Consider the following 27277-nt stretch of genomic DNA (forward strand, 5'->3'; position numbering starts at 1 on the left):
CATGCATGGTCCAAGGTAAAAAAAAGGGAAAAAAAGGGAAAAAAGGGAAAAAAAAAGGAAAAAAAAAAGGAAAAAAAAAAGGAAAAAAAAAAGGAAAAAAAAATCAGATGTGCGCTGTCTCATTGAACTACATTGGTCCAAATGTGATACGTTTTTTTAATAGAAGTGAATCGGACTGAAAATATGGTCTTGTGCACAAATCCATTTCTTGAGTCCAATATTTATAACACTGGAAGTGAGATATTGATAAAAAAAGCTTTTTTTAAATTAATTCAGAATGGCAATAAACTGGATGTAACAGAAATATCCATAAGAAAGAATATAGCTGCACTGTGATTACTGCCATTAGGACGATTCAGTACACACAGCAGCACATTCATTAGTTTCTGTTTCACATTACTATATATTACACATTGCCTCTTGACAATATGACAATTATAGCAAGATAAGCTATGACTATATTAAAAAGTAAAACGGAGCATTTAATGACATCTACTGGTAGCAAAATAATCTTTGACCTGATTTTAAAAAACTTTTTTTGCCGTGTAATATAAAAGTGTCCATTAACCTTTATCAGCAGTTTTTTTTCTATCTTATTTGAATTCAGCAGGAGATAGGGGCTGAAGCACAGAATTCAGTGATGTGCAATTTATTAAAGTGTGTGATTACGGTACTTAGATGAAGGTTTGATCACCAGGACATTATCATTGCTGGGACTAGCTGCTTTATGCCAAGTCATCTGACCACACTACCTCCTCTGATAAGCAGCTCACTGTCTATAGACAATGTACATAAAAAGCTGTGGGCTAGGTTAGCTTTCTGAGCTCTGTACTACATGCTACATATAATAACTGAATGTGTCATAACTGCTGTACCCAGTAATCTAAGTGACACATGGTTGGGTTCAGGATCTCTTTTTCTACATTATGCTCCTCTCAGATTAGGTAGCAAAAACCTGGTGATAGATTACTAGAATCGGACCATCCTGACTGGGTACACCTTGTTGCAGTGGGATGGCTTTTACTTTTTTTATCACTATGCTATTTAAATGTACTACTACTGTCTACTTACTTTCTTTATTATAGGGTATATGCTCGTTTTGTATTTTTTCTTTTTTCAATTTATAGAAAATGTAGGTTTCGATGACCTTCTCCTTCTTGTTCTTCTTCTTCAGTGTCTTGTTTTCATGAGAGAAAATCAAACTTGACTGAGGGCAAGGAATACAACATGGCACCTCAACTAGTGCAGGTTATAGTCCATACCCTTGACCACCCTAGACAGGAGGATATGGTGTTTATTTGCCCCCCACCTTTACCAAACCTTGTTTTTTAACATTTTCGGGGATTACTAGACAAATTCTTCTCACCCATTAAAATTAGGGACACCATTAACCTGGGCAGGGACTTTTCTATCCAGGGGCTTGATGATTGACCTGTACCCAACTTGATCACATTACAAGAACGAAAGCTAAGCATGTTGACTCAGTAGGATGGTAACTGGGAAATAATATGGGGGAAGATGAGAGAGCAGACCGCTTCTTAATATCATGGGGGTACAGATAAATTGGGCGTAAACACAAGCAACCATATGAGCTAGTATTATAATTAATGGGCTAGTAAGTAGTAACATAATAAATCTTTAAAACTGATACATAAAGCATTACAGTAAAAAATGTAATTGAGCTTGAACATATTGATCATACTGAAAATGAACCTTGTATTATTGGAAATATATTGTGTAGATGTGGTAGAGTTTGGTAATTTCATCAGGACGGCTTGGTAAATGATTATCCCCCACGGCTTTCATTTTGGCTTATTGGCAGATATGTAGGATCTCCGAGGGCTTTACTGTACCTCCAGGGGCCAATGATTTTAAAAAAGAGTCACTTAACGTTATTTGTGAAAATAAAGAAGATTGCTCCATTGGGTTTTTGTATTACAGACATTAGATTGCCTATTGAGCCATAATTCAGGACCAAATGTTGGTGTACAGGGTACATGCATGTGGCATTGCCATGTACATAAGCCCATAGGCTCTTTTATAATTACAGATTTGCAGGCTAATGGAGGGAATGTTAACGTGTAGGTTCACTCGTAATTAACAATGGTTATAAAATGGCCAAACATAGAATTTGTATTTCTCTTGTTGCTCCCTGTAAGGCGATGATGATCAATTTATTATTTCTAATATGTCTCCCATCTCAAAACTGTAAAATGTAGAGCTTTATATGGATAATATTGTTTAGTGCCTATGAAATCCAGCAGCAGCTGCCAACTACTTGTTGATGGTTTCCGGGAAGATTGTTTTCTACACTGAAAATGTGAACATAGTCAAGTGATGTAGATATTTTACGGCACTCATAATCAGTAGATTGAAGGGAATCTGTCATCAGGTTTTTGTTTCCTCTTCTGAGAGTAGAATGATGTAAGCAAAAAGACCCTGAATCCAAAGATGTATCACATAGATTACTGGCTGCAGCCGTTCTGACACAATCTGAATTTTTAGGTTTACTGTAGTCATGTAGCTGAGCCCAGGGAGCTGTCCTCACCCACACCAGGCTTTCTATAGAGATTGTAAATTGACAGTGAGGACGTCTGTGCAAGAGTTTCTAGTCCTGTAATGATAAGGGTCCCGCTGCTTAAATAAACAGCAAATAAACAGAAGATCATACTGTGACAAAACAGGCATGCCTGAACTTTCTGTGTTAACCCTTGCAGCATGGTGGCTTCAGCTTAAGCCCCCATCACACGTCAGTGATTCTGGTACGTATGTTGCAGTTTTTATACATACCAGAATCACAGACATACGAAGACCCATTAAAATTAATTGAGTCTGCGCATACATCAGTGATTTCGCACTGACATGTTTCCATGCAGCGTACATGCGTTTCTGTGTGTTCTGCATGGAGATAAGTTCCTTTTTCTACAGCATCACTGATGACCCACGGAACACACTATGGTGTGATCCGTGAAACATGTACCAGAAAAAAAACACAACACATTTAAAATAAAAAGCTTTTTAAACTCATCTCCAGCGAAGCTGTCTCTGGCTGCTGCTGTCTCCTGCTTCCAGGCCGGCTAATTACGCTCATGAGCATACCTCCCAACCGTCCCGGATACAGCGGGACAGTCCCTCTTCTGAGCCTTTGATCCCGGGTCCCGCCCGTGAGGCTGTTTGTCCCGGCTCCACCCACCCACTGTAGCCCCGCCTCGCTGTTTCTCCCTTCTACTATTCATTACAGAGCCGAGCGCGCACCTACTCCTGTGACTGCTGCTGAGGTATGAATCACCCCCTGCAGCAGAGCGACCCCCCTGCAGCAGAGCGACCCCCCCCTGCAGCAGAGCGACCCCCCTGCAGCAGAGCGACCTCCCCTGCACCAGAGCCGACCCCCCCAGTCCCGGAGCCTGCGTTTGTCTGCAGCTGTTCTCTCTGATTCCCCGTGTGCGGCTTCTCACTGCTGCAGACACACGGGGAGTCAGGAAGCTGAGGAGACCGTGCAATCAGCACTTCTCTCTCCTGCAGATAGCAGTGACAATAACCTATGCAGAGTGACATCTGCAGGCTTCTATTACCGATCAGTGGTCTCCTGCCTGTGGAGCTGCTGGGTCCTAGCTTCCCAACAGGTTCAGCTCTGCTTTATCCTGGCTCCTCTACCAGTTAAAGGGAACATGTCAGCAGAAATTTCACAATAAAAATAAAAGATTCCCCTCTGCAGCTCCTGGGCTGCTTCTAGAAAGGTTCCTGTTGTTATTGTGCCCCTTTGAGACCTACAAAAATACTTTATGAAGTCTTACCTTTTTGTATGCAAATGTGTTTTTATGGTCACGGGGGCGGGCTGTCTGGCGTCCATTATTCCCCCTCCTGCCGCTTTACGCAGTCCCCCATTGCTCATTTACATACACAAGGACGCCTTCCTCATGTAACTGTCCTCCCGAAGTTTTGCGCATGTGAACGCTTTTTCAGGTGATTGCGCAGGCACGAGATTATGGGCGGCGCTGTGATTGTCAGCAGCAGCGTTATCCAAGTACCCGCCCATAATCTCGTGCCCGCACTTTTCCCTCTGACTCCACCGTTATGCGCAAGTGCTGGCCATATGAACCATGTTACCTATTACTGCTTGCACGAGATTATGGGCGGGTACTTGGATGACTTTGCTGATGACAATCACAGCGCCGCCCATAATCTCGCGCCCATGGTAATAGGTAACGTGGTTCATATGGCCAGTGCTTGCGCATAACGGTGGAGGCAGAGTGAGAAGCGCGGGCACGAGATTATGGGCGGGTACTTGGATGACGCTGCTGATGACAATCACAGCGCCGCCCATAATCTCGCGCCTGCGCAATCACCTCAAAAGCGTTCACACTTTGCACAGTGCTCAGTCCCGCGAGAGTGGCACTGGGCATGCACAAAACTTCAGGAGGACAGTTACATGAGGAAGGCGTCCTCATGTATGGAAATGAGCAATGGGGGACGGCGTACAACGGCAGGAGGGGGAATAACGGACGCCAGGCAGCCCGCCCCCGTGACCATAAAAACAGATTTGCATACAAAAAGGTAAGACTTCATAAAGTATTATTTTAGGTCTCAAAGGGGGCACAATAGCAACAGGAACCTTTCCAGAATTCATCCCAGGAGCTGCAGAGGGGAATCTTTTATTTTTTTTGCTAAATTTCTGGTGACAGGTTCCCTTTAAAGGGAACCTATCAGGTGCAATCTGCACTCAGAGCCAGGAGCAGTTCTGGGTGTATATTGCTAATCCCTCCCTAACTGTCCCTGTATACACTAGCATAGATAAAGGCATCTATAGAAAAAGTATTTTTAAAGAGCTTATATCTTATGCTAATTAGCGCGGGGACTAGTCCCAAGGGCGTTACTTCACTTGGCTAGTCGGCTCATATAGCGTGTTAGTACTCACACAGGGGCGTAATAACATGCTAACATGCTATGCGAGCCGACTAGCCAAGTGAAGTAACGCCCTTGCGACTAGTCCCCGCGCTCATTAGCATAAGATATAAGATCTTTAAAAATATTTGTTCTTGATCTCTTTATCTATGCTAGTGTATACAGGGACGGTTAGGCAGGGATTAGCAATATACACCCAGAACTGCTCCTGGCTCTGAGTGCATATTGCACCTCACAGGTTCACTTTAAAGGGAACCTGTCACCAGATTTGGGGCCTATAAGCTGCGGCCACCACCAGCGGGATCTTATGTACACATTCTAACATGCTGCATACCTCCCAACCGTCCCGGATACAGCGGGACTTTCACGCTTTACGTAGTTTGTCCCGTTGCCACGGGCGGGACGGCCGGCTCCCGGGCTCCGCCCACCCACTCTCTCTCCGCCTCCCTGCTTTTCCCTCCTACCATCCTAGTAGACGTGGCATAGAGAGGAGCGCTGCCTGTGCTGCTGCTGGTACAGTAAACTAATCTCCCCAGCGCTGATTTCCCTCCCTCCCCCCTCACCCCCGGCCGGAGCCTGTCTGTGCAGTCGGCCGGCCGCCTGTCTGTGCGGTCGGCCCGCCACCTGTCTGTGCGGGCGCCCCCCGCCGCCTGTCTGTGCGGGCGCCCCCCGCCGCCTGTCTGTGCGGGCGCCCCCCTGCCGCCTGTCTGTGCGGGCGCCCCCCTGCCGCCTGTCTGTGCGGGCGCCCCCCCTGCCGCCTGTCTGTGCGGGCGCCCCCCTGCCGCCTGTCTGTGCGGGCGCCCCCCTGCCGCCTGTCTGTGCGGGCGCCCCCCTGCCGCCTGTCTGTGCGGGCGCCCCCCGCCGCCTGTCTGTGCGGGCGCCCCCCTGCCGCCTGTCTGTGCAGGCGCCCCCCTGCCGCCTGTCTGTGCGGGCGCCCCCCTGCCGCCTGTCTGTGCGGGCGCCCCCCTGCCGCCTGTCTGTGCGGGCGCCCCCCGCCGCCTGTCTGTGCGGGTGGCCAGCCGCCTCATTGTGCGGGCGGCCGGCCGCCTCTCTCTGCGGGCGGCTGGCCGCCTCTCTGTGCGGGCGGCCCGCCGCCTGTCTGTGAAGGCGGCCGGCCGCCTGTCTGTGAAGGCGACTGGCCGCCTCACTGTGGCTGCCTGCGTGTCCGTGCTGGAGGCCCGCCGGCTGCCTGCGTGTCCGTGCTGGGGGCCCGCCGGCTGCCTGCGTGTCCGTGCTGGGGGCCCGCCGGCTGCCTGCGTGTCCGTGCTGGGGGCCCGCCGGCTGCCTGCGTGTCCGTGCTGGGGGCCCGCCGGCTGCCTGCGTGTCCGTGCTGGGGGCCCGCCGGCTGCCTGCGTGTCCGTGCTGGGGGCCCGCCGGCTGCCTGCGTGTCCGTGCTGGGGGCCCGCCGGCTGCCTGCGTGTCCGTGCTGGGGGCCCGCCGGCTGCCTGCGTGTCCGTGCTGGGGGCCCGCCGGCTGCCTGCGTGTCCGTGCTGGGGGCCCGCCGGCTGCCTGCGTGTCCGTGCTGGGGGCCCGCCGGCTGCCTGCGTGTCCGTGCTGGGGGCCCGCCGGCTGCCTGCGTGTCCGTGCTGGGGGCCCGCCGGCTGCCTGCGTGTCCGTGCTGGGGGCCCGCCGGCTGCCTGCGTGTCCGTGCTGGGGGCCCGCCGGCTGCCTGCGTGTCCGTGCTGGAGGCCCGCCGGCTGCCTGCGTGTCCGTGCTGGAGGCCCGCCGGCTGCCTGCGTGTCCGTGCTGGAGGCCCGCCGGCTGCCTGCGTGTCCGTGCTGGAGGCCCGCCGGCTGCCTGCGTGTCCGTGCTGGAGGCCCGCCGGCTGCCTGCGTGTCCGTGCTGGAGGCCCGCCGGCTGCCTGCGTGTCCGTGCTGGAGGCCCGCCGGCTGCCTGCGTGTCCGTGCTGGAGGCCCGCCGGCTGCCTGCGTGTCCGTGCTGGAGGCCCGCCGGCTGCCTGCGTGTCCGTGCTGGAGGCCCGCCGGCTGCCTGCGTGTCCGTGCTGGAGGCCCGCCGGCTGCCTGCGTGTCCGTGCTGGAGGCCCGCCGGCTGCCTGCGTGTCCGTGCTGGAGGCCCGCCGGCTGCCTGCGTGTCCGTGCTGGAGGCCCGCCGGCTGCCTGCGTGTCCGTGCTGGAGGCCCGCCGGCTGCCTGCGTGTCCGTGCTGGAGGCCCGCCGGCTGCCTGCGTGTCCGTGCTGGAGGCCCGCCGGCTGCCTGCGTGTCCGTGCTGGAGGCCCGCCGGCTGCCTGCGTGTCCGTGCTGGAGGCCCGCCGGCTGCCTGCGTGTCCGTGCTGGAGGCCCGCCGGCTGCCTGCGTGTCCGTGCTGGAGGCCCGCCGGCTGCCTGCGTGTCCGTGCTGGAGGCCCGCCGGCTGCCTGCGTGTCCGTGCTGGAGGCCCGCCGGCTGCCTGCGTGTCCGTGCTGGAGGCCCGCCGGCTGCCTGCGTGTCCGTGCTGGAGGCCCGCCGGCTGCCTGCGTGTCCGTGCTGGAGGCCCGCCGGCTGCCTGCGTGTCCGTGCTGGAGGCCCGCCGGCTGCCTGCGTGTCCGTGCTGGAGGCCCGCCGGCTGCCTGCGTGTCCGTGCTGGGGGCCCGCCGGCTGCCTGCGTGTCCGTGCTGGGGGCCCGCCGGCTGCCTGCGTGTCCGTGCTGGGGGCCCGCCGGCTGCCTGCGTGTCCGTGCTGGGGGCCCGCCGGCTGCCTGCGTGTCCGTGCTGGGGGCCCGCCGGCTGCCTGCGTGTCCGTGCTGGGGGCCCGCCGGCTGCCTGCGTGTCCGTGCTGGGGGCCCGCCGGCTGCCTGCGTGTCCGTGCTGGGGGCCCGCCGGCTGCCTGCGTGTCCGTGCTGGGGGCCCGCCGGCTGCCTGCGTGTCCGTGCTGGGGGCCCGCCGGCTGCCTGCGTGTCCGTGCTGGGGGCCCGCCGGCTGCCTGCGTGTCCGTGCTGGGGGCCCGCCGGCTGCCTGCGTGTCCGTGCTGGGGGCCCGCCGGCTGCCTGCGTGTCCGTGCTGGGGGCCCGCCGGCTGCCTGCGTGTCCGTGCTGGGGGCCCGCCGGCTGCCTGCGTGTCCGTGCTGGGGGCCCGCCGGCTGCCTGCGTGTCCGTGCTGGGGGCCCGCCGGCTGCCTGCGTGTCCGTGCTGGGGGCCCGCCGGCTGCCTGCGTGTCCGTGCTGGGGGCCCGCCGGCTGCCTGCGTGTCCGTGCTGGGGGCCCGCCGGCTGCCTGCGTGTCCGTGCTGGGGGCCCGCCGGCTGCCTGCGTGTCCGTGCTGGGGGCCCGCCGGCTGCCTGCGTGTCCGTGCTGGGGGCCCGCCGGCTGCCTGCGTGTCCGTGCTGGGGGCCCGCCGGCTGCCTGCGTGTCCGTGCTGGGGGCCCGCCGGCTGCCTGCGTGTCCGTGCTGGAGGCCCGCCGGCTGCCTGCGTGTCCGTGCTGGAGGCCCGCCGGCTGCCTGCGTGTCCGTGCTGGAGGCCCGCCGGCTGCCTGCGTGTCCGTGCTGGAGGCCCGCCGGCTGCCTGCGTGTCCGTGCTGGAGGCCCGCCGGCTGCCTGCGTGTCCGTGCTGGAGGCCCGCCGGCTGCCTGCGTGTCCGTGCTGGAGGCCCGCCGGCTGCCTGCGTGTCCGTGCTGGAGGCCCGCCGGCTGCCTGCGTGTCCGTGCTGGAGGCCCGCCGGCTGCCTGCGTGTCCGTGCTGGAGGCCCGCCGGCTGCCTGCGTGTCCGTGCTGGAGGCCCGCCGGCTGCCTGCGTGTCCGTGCTGGAGGCCCGCCGGCTGCCTGCGTGTCCGTGCTGGAGGCCCGCCGGCTGCCTGCGTGTCCGTGCTGGAGGCCCGCCGGCTGCCTGCGTGTCCGTGCTGGAGGCCCGCCGGCTGCCTGCGTGTCCGTGCTGGAGGCCCGCCGGCTGCCTGCGTGTCCGTGCTGGAGGCCCGCCGGCTGCCTGCGTGTCCGTGCTGGAGGCCCGCCGGCTGCCTGCGTGTCCGTGCTGGAGGCCCGCCGGCTGCCTGCGTGTCCGTGCTGGAGGCCCGCCGGCTGCCTGCGTGTCCGTGCTGGAGGCCCGCCGGCTGCCTGCGTGTCCGTGCTGGAGGCCCGCCGGCTGCCTGCGTGTCCGTGCTGGAGGCCCGCCGGCTGCCTGCGTGTCCGTGCTGGAGGCCCGCCGGCTGCCTGCGTGTCCGTGCTGGAGGCCCGCCGGCTGCCTGCGTGTCCGTGCTGGAGGCCCGCCGGCTGCCTGCGTGTCCGTGCTGGAGGCCCGCCGGCTGCCTGCGTGTCCGTGCTGGAGGCCCGCCGGCTGCCTGCGTGTCCGTGCTGGGGGCCCGCCGGCTGCCTGCGTGTCCGTGCTGGGGGCCCGCCGGCTGCCTGCGTGTCCGTGCTGGGGGCCCGCCGGCTGCCTGCGTGTCCGTGCTGGGGGCCCGCCGGCTGCCTGCGTGTCCGTGCTGGGGGCCCGCCGGCTGCCTGCGTGTCCGTGCTGGGGGCCCGCCGGCTGCCTGCGTGTCCGTGCTGGGGGCCCGCCGGCTGCCTGCGTGTCCGTGCTGGGGGCCCGCCGGCTGCCTGCGTGTCCGTGCTGGGGGCCCGCCGGCTGCCTGCGTGTCCGTGCTGGGGGCCCGCCGGCTGCCTGCGTGTCCGTGCTGGGGGCCCGCCGGCTGCCTGCGTGTCCGTGCTGGGGGCCCGCCGGCTGCCTGCGTGTCCGTGCTGGGGGCCCGCCGGCTGCCTGCGTGTCCGTGCTGGGGGCCCGCCGGCTGCCTGCGTGTCCGTGCTGGGGGCCCGCCGGCTGCCTGCGTGTCCGTGCTGGGGGCCCGCCGGCTGCCTGCGTGTCCGTGCTGGGGGCCCGCCGGCTGCCTGCGTGTCCGTGCTGGGGGCCCGCCGGCTGCCTGCGTGTCCGTGCTGGGGGCCCGCCGGCTGCCTGCGTGTCCGTGCTGGAGGCCCGCCGGCTGCCTGCGTGTCCGTGCTGGAGGCCCGCCGGCTGCCTGCGTGTCCGTGCTGGAGGCCCGCCGGCTGCCTGCGTGTCCGTGCTGGAGGCCCGCCGGCTGCCTGCGTGTCCGTGCTGGAGGCCCGCCGGCTGCCTGCGTGTCCGTGCTGGAGGCCCGCCGGCTGCCTGCGTGTCCGTGCTGGAGGCCCGCCGGCTGCCTGCGTGTCCGTGCTGGAGGCCCGCCGGCTGCCTGCGTGTCCGTGCTGGAGGCCCGCCGGCTGCCTGCGTGTCCGTGCTGGAGGCCCGCCGGCTGCCTGCGTGTCCGTGCTGGAGGCCCGCCGGCTGCCTGCGTGTCCGTGCTGGAGGCCCGCCGGCTGCCTGCGTGTCCGTGCTGGAGGCCCGCCGGCTGCCTGCGTGTCCGTGCTGGAGGCCCGCCGGCTGCCTGCGTGTCCGTGCTGGAGGCCCGCCGGCTGCCTGCGTGTCCGTGCTGGAGGCCCGCCGGCTGCCTGCGTGTCCGTGCTGGAGGCCCGCCGGCTGCCTGCGTGTCCGTGCTGGAGGCCCGCCGGCTGCCTGCGTGTCCGTGCTGGAGGCCCGCCGGCTGCCTGCGTGTCCGTGCTGGAGGCCCGCCGGCTGCCTGCGTGTCCGTGCTGGAGGCCCGCCGGCTGCCTGCGTGTCCGTGCTGGAGGCCCGCCGGCTGCCTGCGTGTCCGTGCTGGAGGCCCGCCGGCTGCCTGCGTGTCCGTGCTGGAGGCCCGCCGGCTGCCTGCGTGTCCGTGCTGGAGGCCCGCCGGCTGCCTGCGTGTCCGTGCTGGAGGCCCGCCGGCTGCCTGCGTGTCCGTGCTGGAGGCCCGCCGGCTGCCTGCGTGTCCGTGCTGGAGGCCCGCCGGCTGCCTGCGTGTCCGTGCTGGAGGCCCGCCGGCTGCCTGCGTGTCCGTGCTGGAGGCCCGCCGGCTGCCTGCGTGTCCGTGCTGGAGGCCCGCCGGCTGCCTGCGTGTCCGTGCTGGAGGCCCGCCGGCTGCCTGCGTGTCCGTGCTGGAGGCCCGCCGGCTGCCTGCGTGTCCGTGCTGGAGGCCCGCCGGCTGCCTGCGTGTCCGTGCTGGAGGCCCGCCGGCTGCCTGCGTGTCCGTGCTGGAGGCCCGCCGGCTGCCTGCGTGTCCGTGCTGGAGGCCCGCCGGCTGCCTGCGTGTCCGTGCTGGAGGCCCGCCGGCTGCCTGCGTGTCCGTGCTGGAGGCCCGCCGGCTGCCTGCGTGTCCGTGCTGGAGGCCCGCCGGCTGCCTGCGTGTCCGTGCTGGAGGCCCGCCGGCTGCCTGCGTGTCCGTGCTGGAGGCCCGCCGGCTGCCTGCGTGTCCGTGCTGGAGGCCCGCCGGCTGCCTGCGTGTCCGTGCTGGAGGCCCGCCGGCTGCCTGCGTGTCCGTGCTGGAGGCCCGCCGGCTGCCTGCGTGTCCGTGCTGGAGGCCCGCCGGCTGCCTGCGTGTCCGTGCTGGAGGCCCGCCGGCTGCCTGCGTGTCCGTGCTGGAGGCCCGCCGGCTGCCTGCGTGTCCGTGCTGGAGGCCCGCCGGCTGCCTGCGTGTCCGTGCTGGAGGCCCGCCGGCTGCCTGCGTGTCCGTGCTGGAGGCCCGCCGGCTGCCTGCGTGTCCGTGCTGGAGGCCCGCCGGCTGCCTGCGTGTCCGTGCTGGAGGCCCGCCGGCTGCCTGCGTGTCCGTGCTGGAGGCCCGCCGGCTGCCTGCGTGTCCGTGCTGGAGGCCCGCCGGCTGCCTGCGTGTCCGTGCTGGAGGCCCGCCGGCTGCCTGCGTGTCCGTGCTGGAGGCCCGCCGGCTGCCTGCGTGTCCGTGCTGGAGGCCCGCCGGCTGCCTGCGTGTCCGTGCTGGAGGCCCGCCGGCTGCCTGCGTGTCCGTGCTGGAGGCCCGCCGGCTGCCTGCGTGTCCGTGCTGGAGGCCCGCCGGCTGCCTGCGTGTCCGTGCTGGAGGCCCGCCGGCTGCCTGCGTGTCCGTGCTGGAGGCCCGCCGGCTGCCTGCGTGTCCGTGCTGGAGGCCCGCCGGCTGCCTGCGTGTCCGTGCTGGGGGCCCGCCGGCTGCCTGCGTGTCCGTGCTGGAGGCCCGCCGGCTGCCTGCGTGTCCGTGCTGGGGGCCCGCCGGCTGCCTGCGTGTCCGTGCTGGGGGCCCGCCGGCTGCCTGCGTGTCCGTGCTGGGGGCCCGCCGGCTGCCTGCGTGTCCGTGCTGGGGGCCCGCCGGCTGCCTGCGTGTCCGTGCTGGGGGCCCGCCGGCTGCCTGCGTGTCCGTGCTGGGGGCCCGCCGGCTGCCTGCGTGTCCGTGCTGGGGGCCCGCCGGCTGCCTGCGTGTCCGTGCTGGGGGCCCGCCGGCTGCCTGCGTGTCCGTGCTGGGGGCCCGCCGGCTGCCTGCGTGTCCGTGCTGGGGGCCCGCCGGCTGCCTGCGTGTCCGTGCTGGGGGCCCGCCGGCTGCCTGCGTGTCCGTGCTGGGGGCCCGCCGGCTGCCTGCGTGTCCGTGCTGGGGGCCCGCCGGCTGCCTGCGTGTCCGTGCTGGGGGCCCGCCGGCTGCCTGCGTGTCCGTGCTGGAGGCCCGCCGGCTGCCTGCGTGTCCGTGCTGGAGGCCCGCCGGCTGCCTGCGTGTCCGTGCTGGAGGCCCGCCGGCTGCCTGCGTGTCCGTGCTGGAGGCCCGCCGGCTGCCTGCGTGTCCGTGCTGGAGGCCCGCCGGCTGCCTGCGTGTCCGTGCTGGAGGCCCGCCGGCTGCCTGCGTGTCCGTGCTGGAGGCCCGCCGGCTGCCTGCGTGTCCGTGCTGGAGGCCCGCCGGCTGCCTGCGTGTCCGTGCTGGAGGCCCGCCGGCTGCCTGCGTGTCCGTGCTGGAGGCCCGCCGGCTGCCTGCGTGTCCGTGCTGGAGGCCCGCCGGCTGCCTGCGTGTCCGTGCTGGAGGCCCGCCGGCTGCCTGCGTGTCCGTGCTGGAGGCCCGCCGGCTGCCTGCGTGTCCGTGCTGGAGGCCCGCCGGCTGCCTGCGTGTCCGTGCTGGAGGCCCGCCGGCTGCCTGCGTGTCCGTGCTGGAGGCCCGCCGGCTGCCTGCGTGTCCGTGCTGGAGGCCCGCCGGCTGCCTGCGTGTCCGTGCTGGAGGCCCGCCGGCTGCCTGCGTGTCCGTGCTGGAGGCCCGCCGGCTGCCTGCGTGTCCGTGCTGGAGGCCCGCCGGCTGCCTGCGTGTCCGTGCTGGAGGCCCGCCGGCTGCCTGCGTGTCCGTGCTGGAGGCCCGCCGGCTGCCTGCGTGTCCGTGCTGGAGGCCCGCCGGCTGCCTGCGTGTCCGTGCTGGAGGCCCGCCGGCTGCCTGCGTGTCCGTGCTGGAGGCCCGCCGGCTGCCTGCGTGTCCGTGCTGGAGGCCCGCCGGCTGCCTGCGTGTCCGTGCTGGAGGCCCGCCGGCTGCCTGCGTGTCCGTGCTGGAGGCCCGCCGGCTGCCTGCGTGTCCGTGCTGGAGGCCCGCCGGCTGCCTGCGTGTCCGTGCTGGAGGCCCGCCGGCTGCCTGCGTGTCCGTGCTGGAGGCCCGCCGGCTGCCTGCGTGTCCGTGCTGGAGGCCCGCCGGCTGCCTGCGTGTCCGTGCTGGAGGCCCGCCGGCTGCCTGCGTGTCCGTGCTGGAGGCCCGCCGGCTGCCTGCGTGTCCGTGCTGGAGGCCCGCCGGCTGCCTGCGTGTCCGTGCTGGAGGCCCGCCGGCTGCCTGCGTGTCCGTGCTGGAGGCCCGCCGGCTGCCTGCGTGTCCGTGCTGGAGGCCCGCCGGCTGCCTGCGTGTCCGTGCTGGAGGCCCGCCGGCTGCCTGCGTGTCCGTGCTGGAGGCCCGCCGGCTGCCTGCGTGTCCGTGCTGGAGGCCCGCCGGCTGCCTGCGTGTCCGTGCTGGAGGCCCGCCGGCTGCCTGCGTGTCCGTGCTGGAGGCCCGCCGGCTGCCTGCGTGTCCGTGCTGGAGGCCCGCCGGCTGCCTGCGTGTCCGTGCTGGAGGCCCGCCGGCTGCCTGCGTGTCCGTGCTGGAGGCCCGCCGGCTGCCTGCGTGTCCGTGCTGGAGGCCCGCCGGCTGCCTGCGTGTCCGTGCTGGAGGCCCGCCGGCTGCCTGCGTGTCCGTGCTGGAGGCCCGCCGGCTGCCTGCGTGTCCGTGCTGGAGGCCCGCCGGCTGCCTGCGTGTCCGTGCTGGAGGCCCGCCGGCTGCCTGCGTGTCCGTGCTGGAGGCCCGCCGGCTGCCTGCGTGTCCGTGCTGGAGGCCCGCCGGCTGCCTGCGTGTCCGTGCTGGAGGCCCGCCGGCTGCCTGCGTGTCCGTGCTGGAGGCCCGCCGGCTGCCTGCGTGTCCGTGCTGGAGGCCCGCCGGCTGCCTGCGTGTCCGTGCTGGAGGCCCGCCGGCTGCCTGCGTGTCCGTGCTGGAGGCCCGCCGGCTGCCTGCGTGTCCGTGCTGGAGGCCCGCCGGCTGCCTGCGTGTCCGTGCTGGAGGCCCGCCGGCTGCCTGCGTGTCCGTGCTGGAGGCCCGCCGGCTGCCTGCGTGTCCGTGCTGGAGGCCCGCCGGCTGCCTGCGTGTCCGTGCTGGAGGCCCGCCGGCTGCCTGCGTGTCCGTGCTGGAGGCCCGCCGGCTGCCTGCGTGTCCGTGCTGGGGGCCCGCCGGCTGCCTGCGTGTCCGTGCTGGAGGCCCGCCGGCTGCCTGCGTGTCCGTGCTGGGGGCCCGCCGGCTGCCTGCGTGTCCGTGCTGGGGGCCCGCCGGCTGCCTGCGTGTCCGTGCTGGGGGCCCGCCGGCTGCCTGCGTGTCCGTGCTGGGGGCCCGCCGGCTGCCTGCGTGTCCGTGCTGGGGGCCCGCCGGCTGCCTGCGTGTCCGTGCTGGGGGCCCGCCGGCTGCCTGCGTGTCCGTGCTGGGGGCCCGCCGGCTGCCTGCGTGTCCGTGCTGGGGGCCCGCCGGCTGCCTGCGTGTCCGTGCTGGGGGCCCGCCGGCTGCCTGCGTGTCCGTGCTGGGGGCCCGCCGGCTGCCTGCGTGTCCGTGCTGGGGGCCCGCCGGCTGCCTGCGTGTCCGTGCTGGGGGCCCGCCGGCTGCCTGCGTGTCCGTGCTGGGGGCCCGCCGGCTGCCTGCGTGTCCGTGCTGGGGGCCCGCCGGCTGCCTGCGTGTCCGTGCTGGAGGCCCGCCGGCTGCCTGCGTGTCCGTGCTGGAGGCCCGCCGGCTGCCTGCGTGTCCGTGCTGGAGGCCCGCCGGCTGCCTGCGTGTCCGTGCTGGAGGCCCGCCGGCTGCCTGCGTGTCCGTGCTGGAGGCCCGCCGGCTGCCTGCGTGTCCGTGCTGGAGGCCCGCCGGCTGCCTGCGTGTCCGTGCTGGAGGCCCGCCGGCTGCCTGCGTGTCCGTGCTGGAGGCCCGCCGGCTGCCTGCGTGTCCGTGCTGGAGGCCCGCCGGCTGCCTGCGTGTCCGTGCTGGAGGCCCGCCGGCTGCCTGCGTGTCCGTGCTGGAGGCCCGCCGGCTGCCTGCGTGTCCGTGCTGGAGGCCCGCCGGCTGCCTGCGTGTCCGTGCTGGAGGCCCGCCGGCTGCCTGCGTGTCCGTGCTGGAGGCCCGCCGGCTGCCTGCGTGTCCGTGCTGGAGGCCCGCCGGCTGCCTGCGTGTCCGTGCTGGAGGCCCGCCGGCTGCCTGCGTGTCCGTGCTGGAGGCCCGCCGGCTGCCTGCGTGTCCGTGCTGGAGGCCCGCCGGCTGCCTGCGTGTCCGTGCTGGAGGCCCGCCGGCTGCCTGCGTGTCCGTGCTGGAGGCCCGCCGGCTGCCTGCGTGTCCGTGCTGGAGGCCCGCCGGCTGCCTGCGTGTCCGTGCTGGAGGCCCGCCGGCTGCCTGCGTGTCCGTGCTGGAGGCCCGCCGGCTGCCTGCGTGTCCGTGCTGGAGGCCCGCCGGCTGCCTGCGTGTCCGTGCTGGAGGCCCGCCGGCTGCCTGCGTGTCCGTGCTGGAGGCCCGCCGGCTGCCTGCGTGTCCGTGCTGGAGGCCCGCCGGCTGCCTGCGTGTCCGTGCTGGAGGCCCGCCGGCTGCCTGCGTGTCCGTGCTGGAGGCCCGCCGGCTGCCTGCGTGTCCGTGCTGGAGGCCCGCCGGCTGCCTGCGTGTCCGTGCTGGAGGCCCGCCGGCTGCCTGCGTGTCCGTGCTGGAGGCCCGCCGGCTGCCTGCGTGTCCGTGCTGGAGGCCCGCCGGCTGCCTGCGTGTCCGTGCTGGAGGCCCGCCGGCTGCCTGCGTGTCCGTGCTGGAGGCCCGCCGGCTGCCTGCGTGTCCGTGCTGGAGGCCCGCCGGCTGCCTGCGTGTCCGTGCTGGAGGCCCGCCGGCTGCCTGCGTGTCCGTGCTGGAGGCCCGCCGGCTGCCTGCGTGTCCGTGCTGGAGGCCCGCCGGCTGCCTGCGTGTCCGTGCTGGAGGCCCGCCGGCTGCCTGCGTGTCCGTGCTGGAGGCCCGCCGGCTGCCTGCGTGTCCGTGCTGGAGGCCCGCCGGCTGCCTGCGTGTCCGTGCTGGAGGCCCGCCGGCTGCCTGCGTGTCCGTGCTGGAGGCCCGCCGGCTGCCTGCGTGTCCGTGCTGGAGGCCCGCCGGCTGCCTGCGTGTCCGTGCTGGAGGCCCGCCGGCTGCCTGCGTGTTTGTGCTGAATGGGTGTGGATGGGGAGTGGATATGGGCGTGACTGTGAAATGGGTGTGGTTAGGGGGCGTGGCCTAAAAATTTGCCGCGGCGCGCTACGCGCGCCGCAAACTTTGTCCCTCTTTTCCTTCTTTAAAAGTTGGGAGGTATGCATGAGTATTCCCTGCACCGCCTACTCAGAAGTAGCATCAGAGGGGACACAGCAGCGGCCATGGGAGACTTCAGCACCACGGACAGCAGCAGCATGGACAGGTGAGTATAAGTGCCTGCTCTCCAGGTATTATGACAGATAGCACACAGAGATCACACGTGTGCCAAAATCACAGCACACGGAGGGACATACCTTTATCACGTCAGTGAAAAACGTGTGTTTTTTATTGATGTGTGAAGGGGGCCTTACATAGCAAAAACCTGTTGACAGATTCCCTTTAATGTCTGATGAGCAGATCAGTTCAGCTAACAGTCTAATGAGTATGGGAGCCGCAGACAACTGGTTATTGGGAGAGATGTTGATTGGTCATATCTGATATAGGACTGCTGATTACTTCGTTCTCCCGGAAATAAGCCGCTGCCAGTTTGTATGGCGGCTGCACTCTCATAGAAAGTACACGAGTGCCTGTCCTTTAGAGCTCATATACATGGGAGAAATGGCTACCAGGCCAAATAATTGACTGACCCATCGTTTGACAGCCATCTATTGTTCATGGGGGGCTTTACAAAGATGCAGCACTTTACATTACCTCACATTAGTAACCAGCCATTGTTAGTTATAAGTAAAGCTTTACTTGTCTTATAAATCTGCCTATTATACTTGGAACTTGTGTATTGCTACAACTGCAATAAGTACATCACTATATTAGGGAATTGCTATTTATAAGTTATACTTTAAAGTACCACTCCAGCGTTTTGTTTTGTTTTATTTCAGCATTGGAGTGGGGCTTTAAATGTAAGTTCCTTGCCCTGTGTCTTAAGGGGGCTTTACACGCTGCGATATTGTTAATGAATTATTGTCGGGGTCACGGTGTTTGTGACGCACATCCGGCATCATTAACGATATGAGCGACCTTAAACAATCGCAAAAGAGGTCAAAATCGTTTGCCGCAGAGAGGTCGTCCTGAAACCAAAGATCGTTGTCTGCTTATCAGCGATGTTGTTCCTCGTTCCTGCGGCACCGCACATCGCTGTGTGTGACACCGCAGGACCGCCAAACATCTCCTTACCTGCCTCCACCGGCAATGCGGAAGGAAGGAGGTGGGCGGGATGTTACGTCCCACTCATCTCCGCCCCAGCGCTTCTATTAGACGCCTGCCGTGTGACGTCGCTGTGACACCGCACGAACCGCCCCCTTAGAAAGGAGGCGGTTCGCCGGCCAGAGCGACATCTCAGAGCAGGTAAGTCCGTGTGACGGGGACTAACGAGGTTGTGCACAGCGATTTGCCCGTGTCGCACAACTGACGGGGGCGGGTACGATCACTTGCGATCTCCCTAGCAAGATCGCAGCGTGTAAAATACCCTTTATACTCACCCTCCGACGGCCTCATCTGTTTACAGTATTGCTCCTGTCGGTGATTTGTGACCTGCCGGCAGTAGAAGTGTTTCATGGAGCGCATTGGCAGTCACAACTCAATACAAGTTTATGAGAGCCTCAATTTTACTCTCATAGACTTGTACTGACTTCTAAATATTCTGAAGTTACAGGAAAAAGATAGCGCCATGGGATCAGAACAACGTGGAAATAGGATGAAAACCCCAGCTGCTCAATATAAAACCAGGGACAGGGGAATTAGATTTAAAGAGCCACTTCAGCACTGAAAAAAAAACAAAATGCTGCAGTGGTGCTTTAATGCACTATTTAAATAAAGCATATTAAGCGATGTTCTTATTTTTTCACTGTATTAACCCTTTCCTTTGTACTGCTATGCATTTGTATAAAATATTGCTACATTTCTGCATCATTATGGGCAGTGCATATTCCTCATTTTTTTTTTTTTATTATTTTATTTCCATCCAGGGAGATTCTGCAGTTCAGATAGTTTGCCGCGTCTGGCTTATTGTATACAGGCCACACAATTGCCATACAAATTTCAGTATTAGCAGAAACGACAGCAAGTTGTGCCAACATAACCAAATAAAGCAAATCAAGCTGTAAAGCATCAAGCAGGCGTAGCTTTAGCAGATGAGCAGGTGCTGCACAGCTCTGTGATACGCAAACCTTTTGATCGCTGAAGATCTCGGCTCATGTTGTGAATCATCAGATTTTCTTCCAGGAGTCAGCTTCTCTGCACTGTCCAGCAAGGCACTGAGCGCTACTCGGCGAAATACATTGCCATGAGCTTCTTTGATAAACTGTACTAGCTGCCGAATATCACAATACAAACCCTGTGAAAAAGAATAATGACGTGTCAGCGAGATGACGAAGTGATCACACAAAGTCTACAATGAAGATTAGTAAAGAAAAAATGCATTGGAAAGTGGCAAAACCTTCCTTGAAAGGATATGTCAATACATTTCCCAAAATAAAAATAGATTCCTAGATCAGATGAGGTTGATGTACTTTGAACATATACTGGTATATCAGAATGGCTGTAAAATCCTTAATTCAATTTTAAACTTAGGCGGGCTTTGCACACTGCGACATCGCAGCCCGATGCTGCGATGCCGAGTGCGATAGTGCCCGCCCCCGTCGCAGCAGCGATATGTGGTGATAGCTGGCGTAGCGAAAATTATCGCTACGCCAGCTTCACACACACACTCACCTGCCGTGCGACGTCCCTGTGGCCGGCGGCCCGCCTCCTTGTTAAGGGGGCGGGTCGTGCGGCGTCACTGTGACGTCACACGGCAGGCGGCCAATCGGAGCGGAGGGGCGGAGATGAGCAGGATGTAAACATCCTGCCCATCTCTTTCCTTCCGCATATCCTACGGAAGCCGCAGTGAGGCCGGTAGGAGATGTTCCTCGCTCCTGCGGCTTCACACACAGCGATGTGTGCTGCCGCAGGAGCGAGGAACAACATCGGACCGTCGCGTCAGCGTAATCATGGATTACGCCGACGCTGCACCGATGATACGATAACGACGCTTTTGCGCTCGTTAATCGTATCATCTAGGCTTTACACACTGCGATGTCGCATGCGATGCCGGAAGTGCGTCATTTTCAATTTGACCCCACCGACATCGCACCTGCGATGTCGCAGTGTGCAAAGCCCGCCTAAGTCTTTTAACCTTCCGTCACATACAATAGGCCTGACAGGCACATCTCTTTTACTATCATTTCTCCTTCCTCACCAGATTGTGAGGAAATCCCCTCCCTCCAGGTAGTCTCCTGTCTCTAGCAGCTCTGTGAAACCTCATACCACAGTTGGACTGCAGAGCTTCAGGAGGACAGATATAACTGCGCTAATCTCTCAGGCTCATTGTATGTCAACACGTCACACTCAATAAGGTTGGCATTTTATGTTTTTATTCATCACATGCTCTGCAAGTGTAATTTTTCTGGGGAAGCTTCAGGATCTAATTCTGATTGAATATGTGTTTAATAGTACTTAAGGTACCTTAAAATTAAGTTTGTGTCCATAAATTTTCTTTGTAGAGTTTTTTGACAGAGTCGAACTGGGGACTATTTGAAATGTTTGTATTTCAGAGTTATTAGTTTTATGTTAAGTAAATGGGTTTTTTTTGCACCTGATTATGTGTAGTCTCTTTTATTACATCCCTATGAAGGTCACTGATCACTTTTAGAGCACTGAAATTGCAAACATTAGATATTATAGGTATTTTTCTAGCCTGCGCCTGACAGTCACATTGTATGTGAACTCATTAGAACCGATATTGTATGTGACGGAGGGTTAATCTTTCTGCCCATCTAGTCTAATTGACAGCTCCTCAATATACCTCCTCCCTGCTACTGAATCCTTTTCCCATCTAGCCTCATTAACAGCTCCTCAATGTAATCTTTCTGACTGTTCACTCTCTGCCTCTCCCAGCTGATCGTCTAGTGAACTGGACTGGCTCCACCTCTGAGTGGCCATCCATAGGTCCAACCCTAGTCTGGTACCAGTCTATGGGGATTTTGGGGAAAAACAGGGATTACCTGGAGTGTTTGGTTGTGACCAGCACTGGTCTTCTGGGTACCCTGGGGGTAGGCCCTGCATCCCGGTGGGGATGCAGTACCTTCTAGCTCCCTGATGGTCTCAGGGGCGCTACATATGCCGCTCCAGTAATATGTATGTCCCCCAGTAATATGTATGCTGCCCAAGTAATGTGTATGCCGCCCCAGTAATGTGTATGCCGCCCCAGTAATGTGTATGCCACCCCAGTAATGTGTATGCCGTCCCAGTAACGTGTATGCCGACTGGCCTATAACTATGAGATAATAAATAAATTCACTGCACTCATAGATTGTGATGCAAATTTTTTTTTAATTTATTGAGGCGACTGTGAAGTCATTCGATGTTTCGTCACTGCCTGGGTCTTAGTCAACAGTCGCTTAAAGATTGGGGCCTGGGATATGGAAATTTGAGTGGATTATAGCATTGGTAGAGAATACCTTGAGGATAAAGGTCCTGGGTTTAGCCAGCGCAGCAGTGCTGTGGCTGGTGATATACCATAGGATACACCATATCACCAGCCACAGCACTGCTGCGCTGGCTAAACCCAGGACCTTTATCCTCAAGGTATTCTCTACCTATGCTATAATCCACTCAAATTTCCATATCCCAGGCCCCAATCTTTAAGCGATTCTTGACTAAAGGCCGCTTTACACGCAGCGACATCGCTAACGCAATGTCGTTGGGGTCACAGAATTCGTGACGCACATCCGGCCTCGTTAGTGACGTCATTGCGTGTGAAGCATACAAGCAACCGCTAACGAACAAAAATACTCACCTTATCGTTGCTCGTTGACACGGTCCTCTATTCCCAAATATCTTTGCTGTTGTAGGACGCAGGTTGTTCGTCGTTTCTGCGGCAGCACACATTGCTACGTGTGACACCGCAGGAACGAGGAACCTCACCTTACCTGCGGCCGCCCGCAATGAGGAAGGAAGGAGGTGGGCGGGATGTTCCGCTTCGATTGGGCGGCTGCTTAATGACGTCGCTGTGACGCAGAACGAACTACCCCCTTAGAAAAGAGGCGGCTCACCGGTCACAGCGACGTCACTAGGCAGGTAAGAAGTGTGACAGGTCCGAGCGATGTTATGCGCCACGGGCAGCGTTTTGCCCGTGACACACAACCGACGGGAGCGGGTACGTACGCTAGCGATATCGCTAGCCAGATCGCAGCGTGTAAAGCGGCCTTAAGACCCAGGCAGGGTCAAAACGTTGAATGACTTCACAGTCGCCTCAATAAATTTAAATATTTTTTTGCATCACAATCTATGAGTGCAGTGAATTTATTTATTATCTTGGATTGGACCCATTTTTCACTTGCACCACTGTCGCGGGCGGGGAGGGCGCTGCGCTCACAATGCTCGGGTCCAGCGCTGCTGCTGCTCGGTGGCTTGAGTGGTGGGTGGGATCCGGGGGCTCGAGCGGCGCTCCTCGCCCATGAGTAAAAGGGGTGGTTTGTTGGTGTTTGGGATGTCGGTTTGTGACGCCACCCACGGTGTGTGGTGAGGTTGGGGCACCACCGCTGCTCTGTATGGGGATCCCGGGAGCAATGACAGGGAGCAACTGGGATGTTTCTCTCCCCTCCGTGGGTAGGGGGGTTTTGGTAGTCCCGGGGCCCAGAGTTGTTGGCTGTAAGGTGGGTTGCGGGGCTTGGCCAGATGCAGGGTCGCGGGGCAGCGCAGTGCCAGACGGCACGGTGGTACTCACTCAGCCAGTAACGCACACGGAGTCTCTGGTAAAACAAACGGCTGGATGGACGAGTCCCACAGACGGCTGCGACGGTCACTCCCGGTAGGTTGGCGGTAACTGTCTCTCCCTGCACCTTTGTTGTGTTTTCGGCCCCGATGGCTTCCCACCGGTAACCCGCTCCCCAGCGGTAGGTTGGCTAAGGAAGCCCCTGTTTGCCCGCAGGCTCTGGCCCTGGGAGCTCTAACTCTGGCGGTAGCTTTCTCTCCTCACGGTTTGGACGGTTGCCTTCAGTCGGGTCTTTGCTGCTGGGAAACCCCGGAGGTTCCCGTCGCTGACGGATTTGACCGGTTTTAAGGCGACTCCTAGCCTGGTCGGGGTCCGTAGGCCCTGCCGGATGGTGCTGGCTTCTCTTCGCTCCCCGATCCGGTACCGGCGGGCCACCGCCCGTCCCCGGTCCTTACGGTTGCGCGTCAATCGGCCTCTCCTGCAGACGGTCACCACCGTCTGCCAACCTTGCTGTTTCTGTGCCCGGGCCACGTACCCGGACACGGCCAGTCAGTTCCTCTACTGCCACTTCCTCTCACTCTGACTTCCCTAACTGCACTGCCTTCCTTCCCGCCTCCAGGACTGTGAACTCCTCGGTGGGTGGAGCCAACCGCCTGGCTCCGCCCCACCTGGTGTGGACATCAGCCCCTGGAGGGAGGCAACAAGGGTTTGTGTCTGACCTAGATGTTCCTAACCGGGGTGTGGGGTGCGTGTTGTAGTACCTGTGACGACCTGGCTAGTTCAGGGCGCCACACCACCACCCACTTGTCTGAGTGCAGACCATTTTTATTGATCTGGCCTATAACTACTACATGCATTCCTGCTTATTACGGGGCTGGTATGTTAGTCTTCAGCCATCCACTGTTTTTAATGTTCACTCTATGGTTTTGTGCAGATATTTTTGTTAATTAATCTACTTAGGTGATCATGCTTTTTGTGCATACCTCTTCTCTCTTTTTTAGTACCTCTCTATTATGTCAATATTTTATTGTATTTCTTTTTTATCGGGGGGGGAAGGGGTGTATTCAGACGTTTGCTATGGGGCCCCATGATTTCCATGTACGCCCCCGTTGAGAAGAACTCCCACAAATAATAATTTGAAAATAATTGAAAAAAAAAAAAAAAGTAAATGAGTATAATTTTAGAACTAATAAACATAATTTGAAATATTGCCATGAAACAAAGCATATAACAATTAGTAAATAGTGTCAATACCCCAGAATCTGTCATAAAGTGGCCGCTCATCTTACCAGGTTCTCGGGACTGTGCAGCTCATGGGTTGTAGAAGCACAGCGAGTGATCAGAGACTTAAACATGGAGCTCACAATAATGCCTTCCACGCTTTGTGCCGTAGACTTATTGTCCATTGTCGCAAAATTGTTTCCAAATCCAGCTCTGTCTGTAAATGCACAGAGGCCGGCATTGTAGTTCGCAAAGTATTTTATGGAAAATGAAGTACAGAATCTATCAATAGAGCTAGTTACATTATACAAGCCTACAGTTTCAGTTTAGTGCTAAAATATACTAATTAAGGTTCATTCAGTGAAAATATTGTGATTTCTATTTAAACTAGAATTCAGTGTGGATTTTAGAAAATGGATCTTGATTTACTCTTACTGTCGGTCACTGGCTCCATACAGAATCCCAGAAGTGCGTGGAGGAAGTCGACAACGTTATTAAGAGAATCCTTATTTACATAATCTTTCATTGTTTGTCGGAATTGCACTTTATCCAGTTTATATAGCTTGGTGAGACAGTTTTGTGCCTAGAAAATAAAAACAAGGGATGAATCTGTTATATTACACTAGATGGCAGCAAGAAATGTAACTGTTCTATCTGACTGTACGCATAGAGTGAAAGGCCAGAAAATCAGCAGGAAACGAGAATCTGAATGAGTAATTGCAACCATAAGTCTCTTTTGTTTTATTAATTTTATGCTGCATTTGTAATATTTTGTTACAATTAATATTTCCAAATCAATCCTTTTTTTTAAGGAAACATCTTCACTACTTCTTTTAAATGTTTACAAGTTGTCGGTTTACATTATATTTTTGTACATCTATCTTTATTCTTATTATCGTAACCAGGGCTGGGTAAAACACGGACCACCATCCACAGTTGGCCCTCTGGCTGTTGCAGAATGGCCAGCGGACCAAAACAGCAAAGGGCTGAAAACAATAGACCGCCAGGCCGCTGCTACTTCCCGCCAGCTCCTTCTTCCACCAATCAGGGTGTGAGACAGCAGATGCGATGACACAGCATTGACGCGTCTGCTGTGCGGAGGGTGAGGGCAGCAGAGCAGCGAGGGAACGGGAGCAAGGTGAGTATGCGGTGGCGGTTTTCATATGTGTATAGGCACATACTGTATATTTGTGGGACTCATAATGTATATAGGAGGAGGCTATGTGGGGCTCATAACATATATATCTAATGTATAAAGCTGAATGAGTGTATGTGTGTGTGTATGTGTGTGTGTATGTCCGGGATTGGCATCTGCACCGTCGCAGCTACAGCCACAAAATTTTGCACACTCACACTTCTGGATCCCGAGAGCGTCATAGGTTATGTTTTGAGGGGAAATTTTAACCCCGCTCTTTACAGTTATTCACCAAAAAACCTGCCTCCATTAAAGCGAATAGAGCTGGGAGCCACAGTGCAGCCAGAACTTCAGAAAAATGCGCAGCCACGCCCTTATATGGAATGTTGGCATGTCACAATGCAGCCAGGGAAAGAGACAGACACAGACAGGGAAAGAGGCAGACACAGACAGGGTAAGAGACAGACACAAAGAGACAGACACAGCCAAAGAGACAGACTGACAGGGAAAGAGACAGGGAAAGAGAGGGAAAGAGAGAGACAGGTTAAGAGACAGACACAGACAGGTAAAGAGACAGACACAGGGAAAGAGACAGAGGGAAAAAGGGAAAGAGACAGAGGGAAAAAGGGAAAGAGACAGATAGGGAAAGAGAGAGAAAGAGACAGACAGGGAAAGAGACAGACAGGGAAAGTGACAGAGATAGATAGACAGACAAGGAAAGAGATTGAGACAGATGGAGAAAGAGACAGAGACTGTCAGAGACAGACAGGGAAAGAGACAAACAGACAAAGAGATAGAGAGAGAGACAGAGAGACATATGATTATCCCGGGCGAAGCCGGGTAGTACAGCTAGTATATATATATATATATATATATACCGTATATAAAAGGCTATTTGAGGGCTCATACTGCCTAAAGGGGACTATGTGGAGGTATCATGCGCATGGTTTGGTGGCTGACCCCCGCTATGCCGTGCACGCCTGACTTTGGTTTGCATATTCCTTCTGTTTCTATCTATATATAATTTGGTGTCTGTTCACACACAGCTACCACGCCCTTTCCACAGGCATTGTTATTTAAGCACCATATGCTTGGGCCTGTTCCAACTTCATTCATGGCTGCGGGGTGGGCACTGTGGGGCTAGTCTTGTCATTGTCCCAGTGTGTGCGGCACACAGCTACACGTGCTAGGATGTAGACTGCCTTTATTCGCAGTTTAGCCTGTCTTTGCAGCATGGGAGCAGTTCTGACATGTATCAGGTATATATGTGTACTTTAATATGGTTCTGTTTTTAATTTAATTAGTTAGCCGTATGGCACATTGAAAATATAAATATAGAGTAGGACCCCCCTATAGAGATTTGGCTTGACGTTGGCAGGGGCGGCTCAAATTATTGATTAATCATTTGCTAAAAATCTCAATTTGCATTCTAGTACAGTTGGAATAATTGTGAATTTACACTAAAAAAATTTTTTTTTGCATACCATTCTCAGGCAGTGCTGGCTCCCCCACTCTTTGGTGTATTTAAGTGTCTGTATGTGGACTCATATGGTATATAGGGAGGCTCATACGGTATATAGGTGGGTTATGTCAGGGGCTCATACTGTATTTACAGGGTTATGTGGACTCTTATACTGTATATAGGGGACTGTGTGTGGGCTCATACGGTATATAGGGGATAGCAACTTGCTTCATTCTGCTCAATATTAAGTGATACAATTTATATTACTGGAAACAATAATTCTAATAACTATATTAATGTTAATATTGAGCAGAATTGATATCAGCCTATTGGTTCGGCCCTCCACACCAGTCAAGGTCTCTCATGTGGCCCCATGGGAAAATTAATTGCCCACACGTCTTAAATAGAGTTGGTCCGGCGGATCAGTGGCGGGTTGACAAAGAAGTCCAGATCCGATATCCGGACACATATAAGTCAATGGGGAGCTGGAGAGAGAGAGAGAGAGAGAGAGAAATTGCAGATCTGTAGTAGTCATGTAACAGTAACTTTTTGGAGGTAAGTTGCACAAATGTTTTGGATTCTGCATCATGTCTGAGAACTGTTATCACATGAGGCGTAAAGCTCGGGCTACGTGGTGACTTGGAAAGAAACATTTTGTGGACTAGAGATGGACCCGCAGATTTTCAAGTTCGGTGGGTCTTGCAGGACTTGAAAAAAAAAGTAAGTCCAGTTCGGGACCAGACAGGATCTGTATTTGACCCTGGACCCCAAACCGAATATAAGACTATGGGGACCCAAACTTAAGTGCTATGAAATGGTGGTAATAAGGGCTGGGGGCTGCAAACAAAGCAAAACGAGAATTAATGTAGCACAGTTATTCTTACCACGCTTCTGCAACGTTGTCACAGTGCTTCCAGCTGCGTTCTTTAAAGGTTATGAATATTCACTGCTTCCCCCATTCACCCTCTATGACAGCGTCTGTGATTGGTTGCAGTCAGACGCTACCCTCACCCACTGTATTAATATTGGTGGTTAGTTGCCCTCACACTAGCTGTCTGGGTCTCCAAAGTGGAGTGTAAAAATAAATAAATAATTGAAAATAAATTGCATAGGGTCCCCCGTATTTTGATACCCAGCGCAGATAAAGCAGACAGCTGGAGATTTAATGTAATCCACACCATGACGTCCTAAGACTATTCCAGCTCTGGTACATCCTGAGGTTGCAGCGTTCAGTCACTTTAGAGAAAATGTGACTGATCACTGTGGCGTCTGGAACACAGTGACGAAGCC

The 27277-nt window shown here is 59.1% G+C and overlaps 1 protein-coding gene across 10 annotated transcripts in view; it reads right to left on the bottom strand.

Moving 5' to 3' along the window:
* The window catches only part of UNC80 (unc-80 subunit of NALCN channel complex), a 288351-nt gene that overhangs the window by 212128 nt on the left and 48946 nt on the right, over positions 1-27277 (bottom strand). For 9 of the 10 annotated variants that reach the window (XM_075317555.1, XM_075317548.1, XM_075317551.1 and 6 more), the window contains exons 15-17: positions 23820-23973; positions 23459-23607; positions 18583-18749 (exon numbers count right to left, since the gene is read on the bottom strand). In XM_075317555.1, coding sequence (XP_075173670.1) covers positions 18583-18749; positions 23459-23607; positions 23820-23973 — 470 coding nt within the window. The remainder of the gene's footprint in view (positions 1-18582; positions 18750-23458; positions 23608-23819; positions 23974-27277) is intronic. The other variant, XM_075317556.1, reaches the window with a different exon arrangement.

The sequence above is a fragment of the Anomaloglossus baeobatrachus genome, chromosome 7, assembly GCF_048569485.1.
Source record: "Anomaloglossus baeobatrachus isolate aAnoBae1 chromosome 7, aAnoBae1.hap1, whole genome shotgun sequence".
In the NCBI taxonomy this organism is placed as follows: domain Eukaryota; kingdom Metazoa; phylum Chordata; class Amphibia; order Anura; family Aromobatidae; genus Anomaloglossus; species Anomaloglossus baeobatrachus.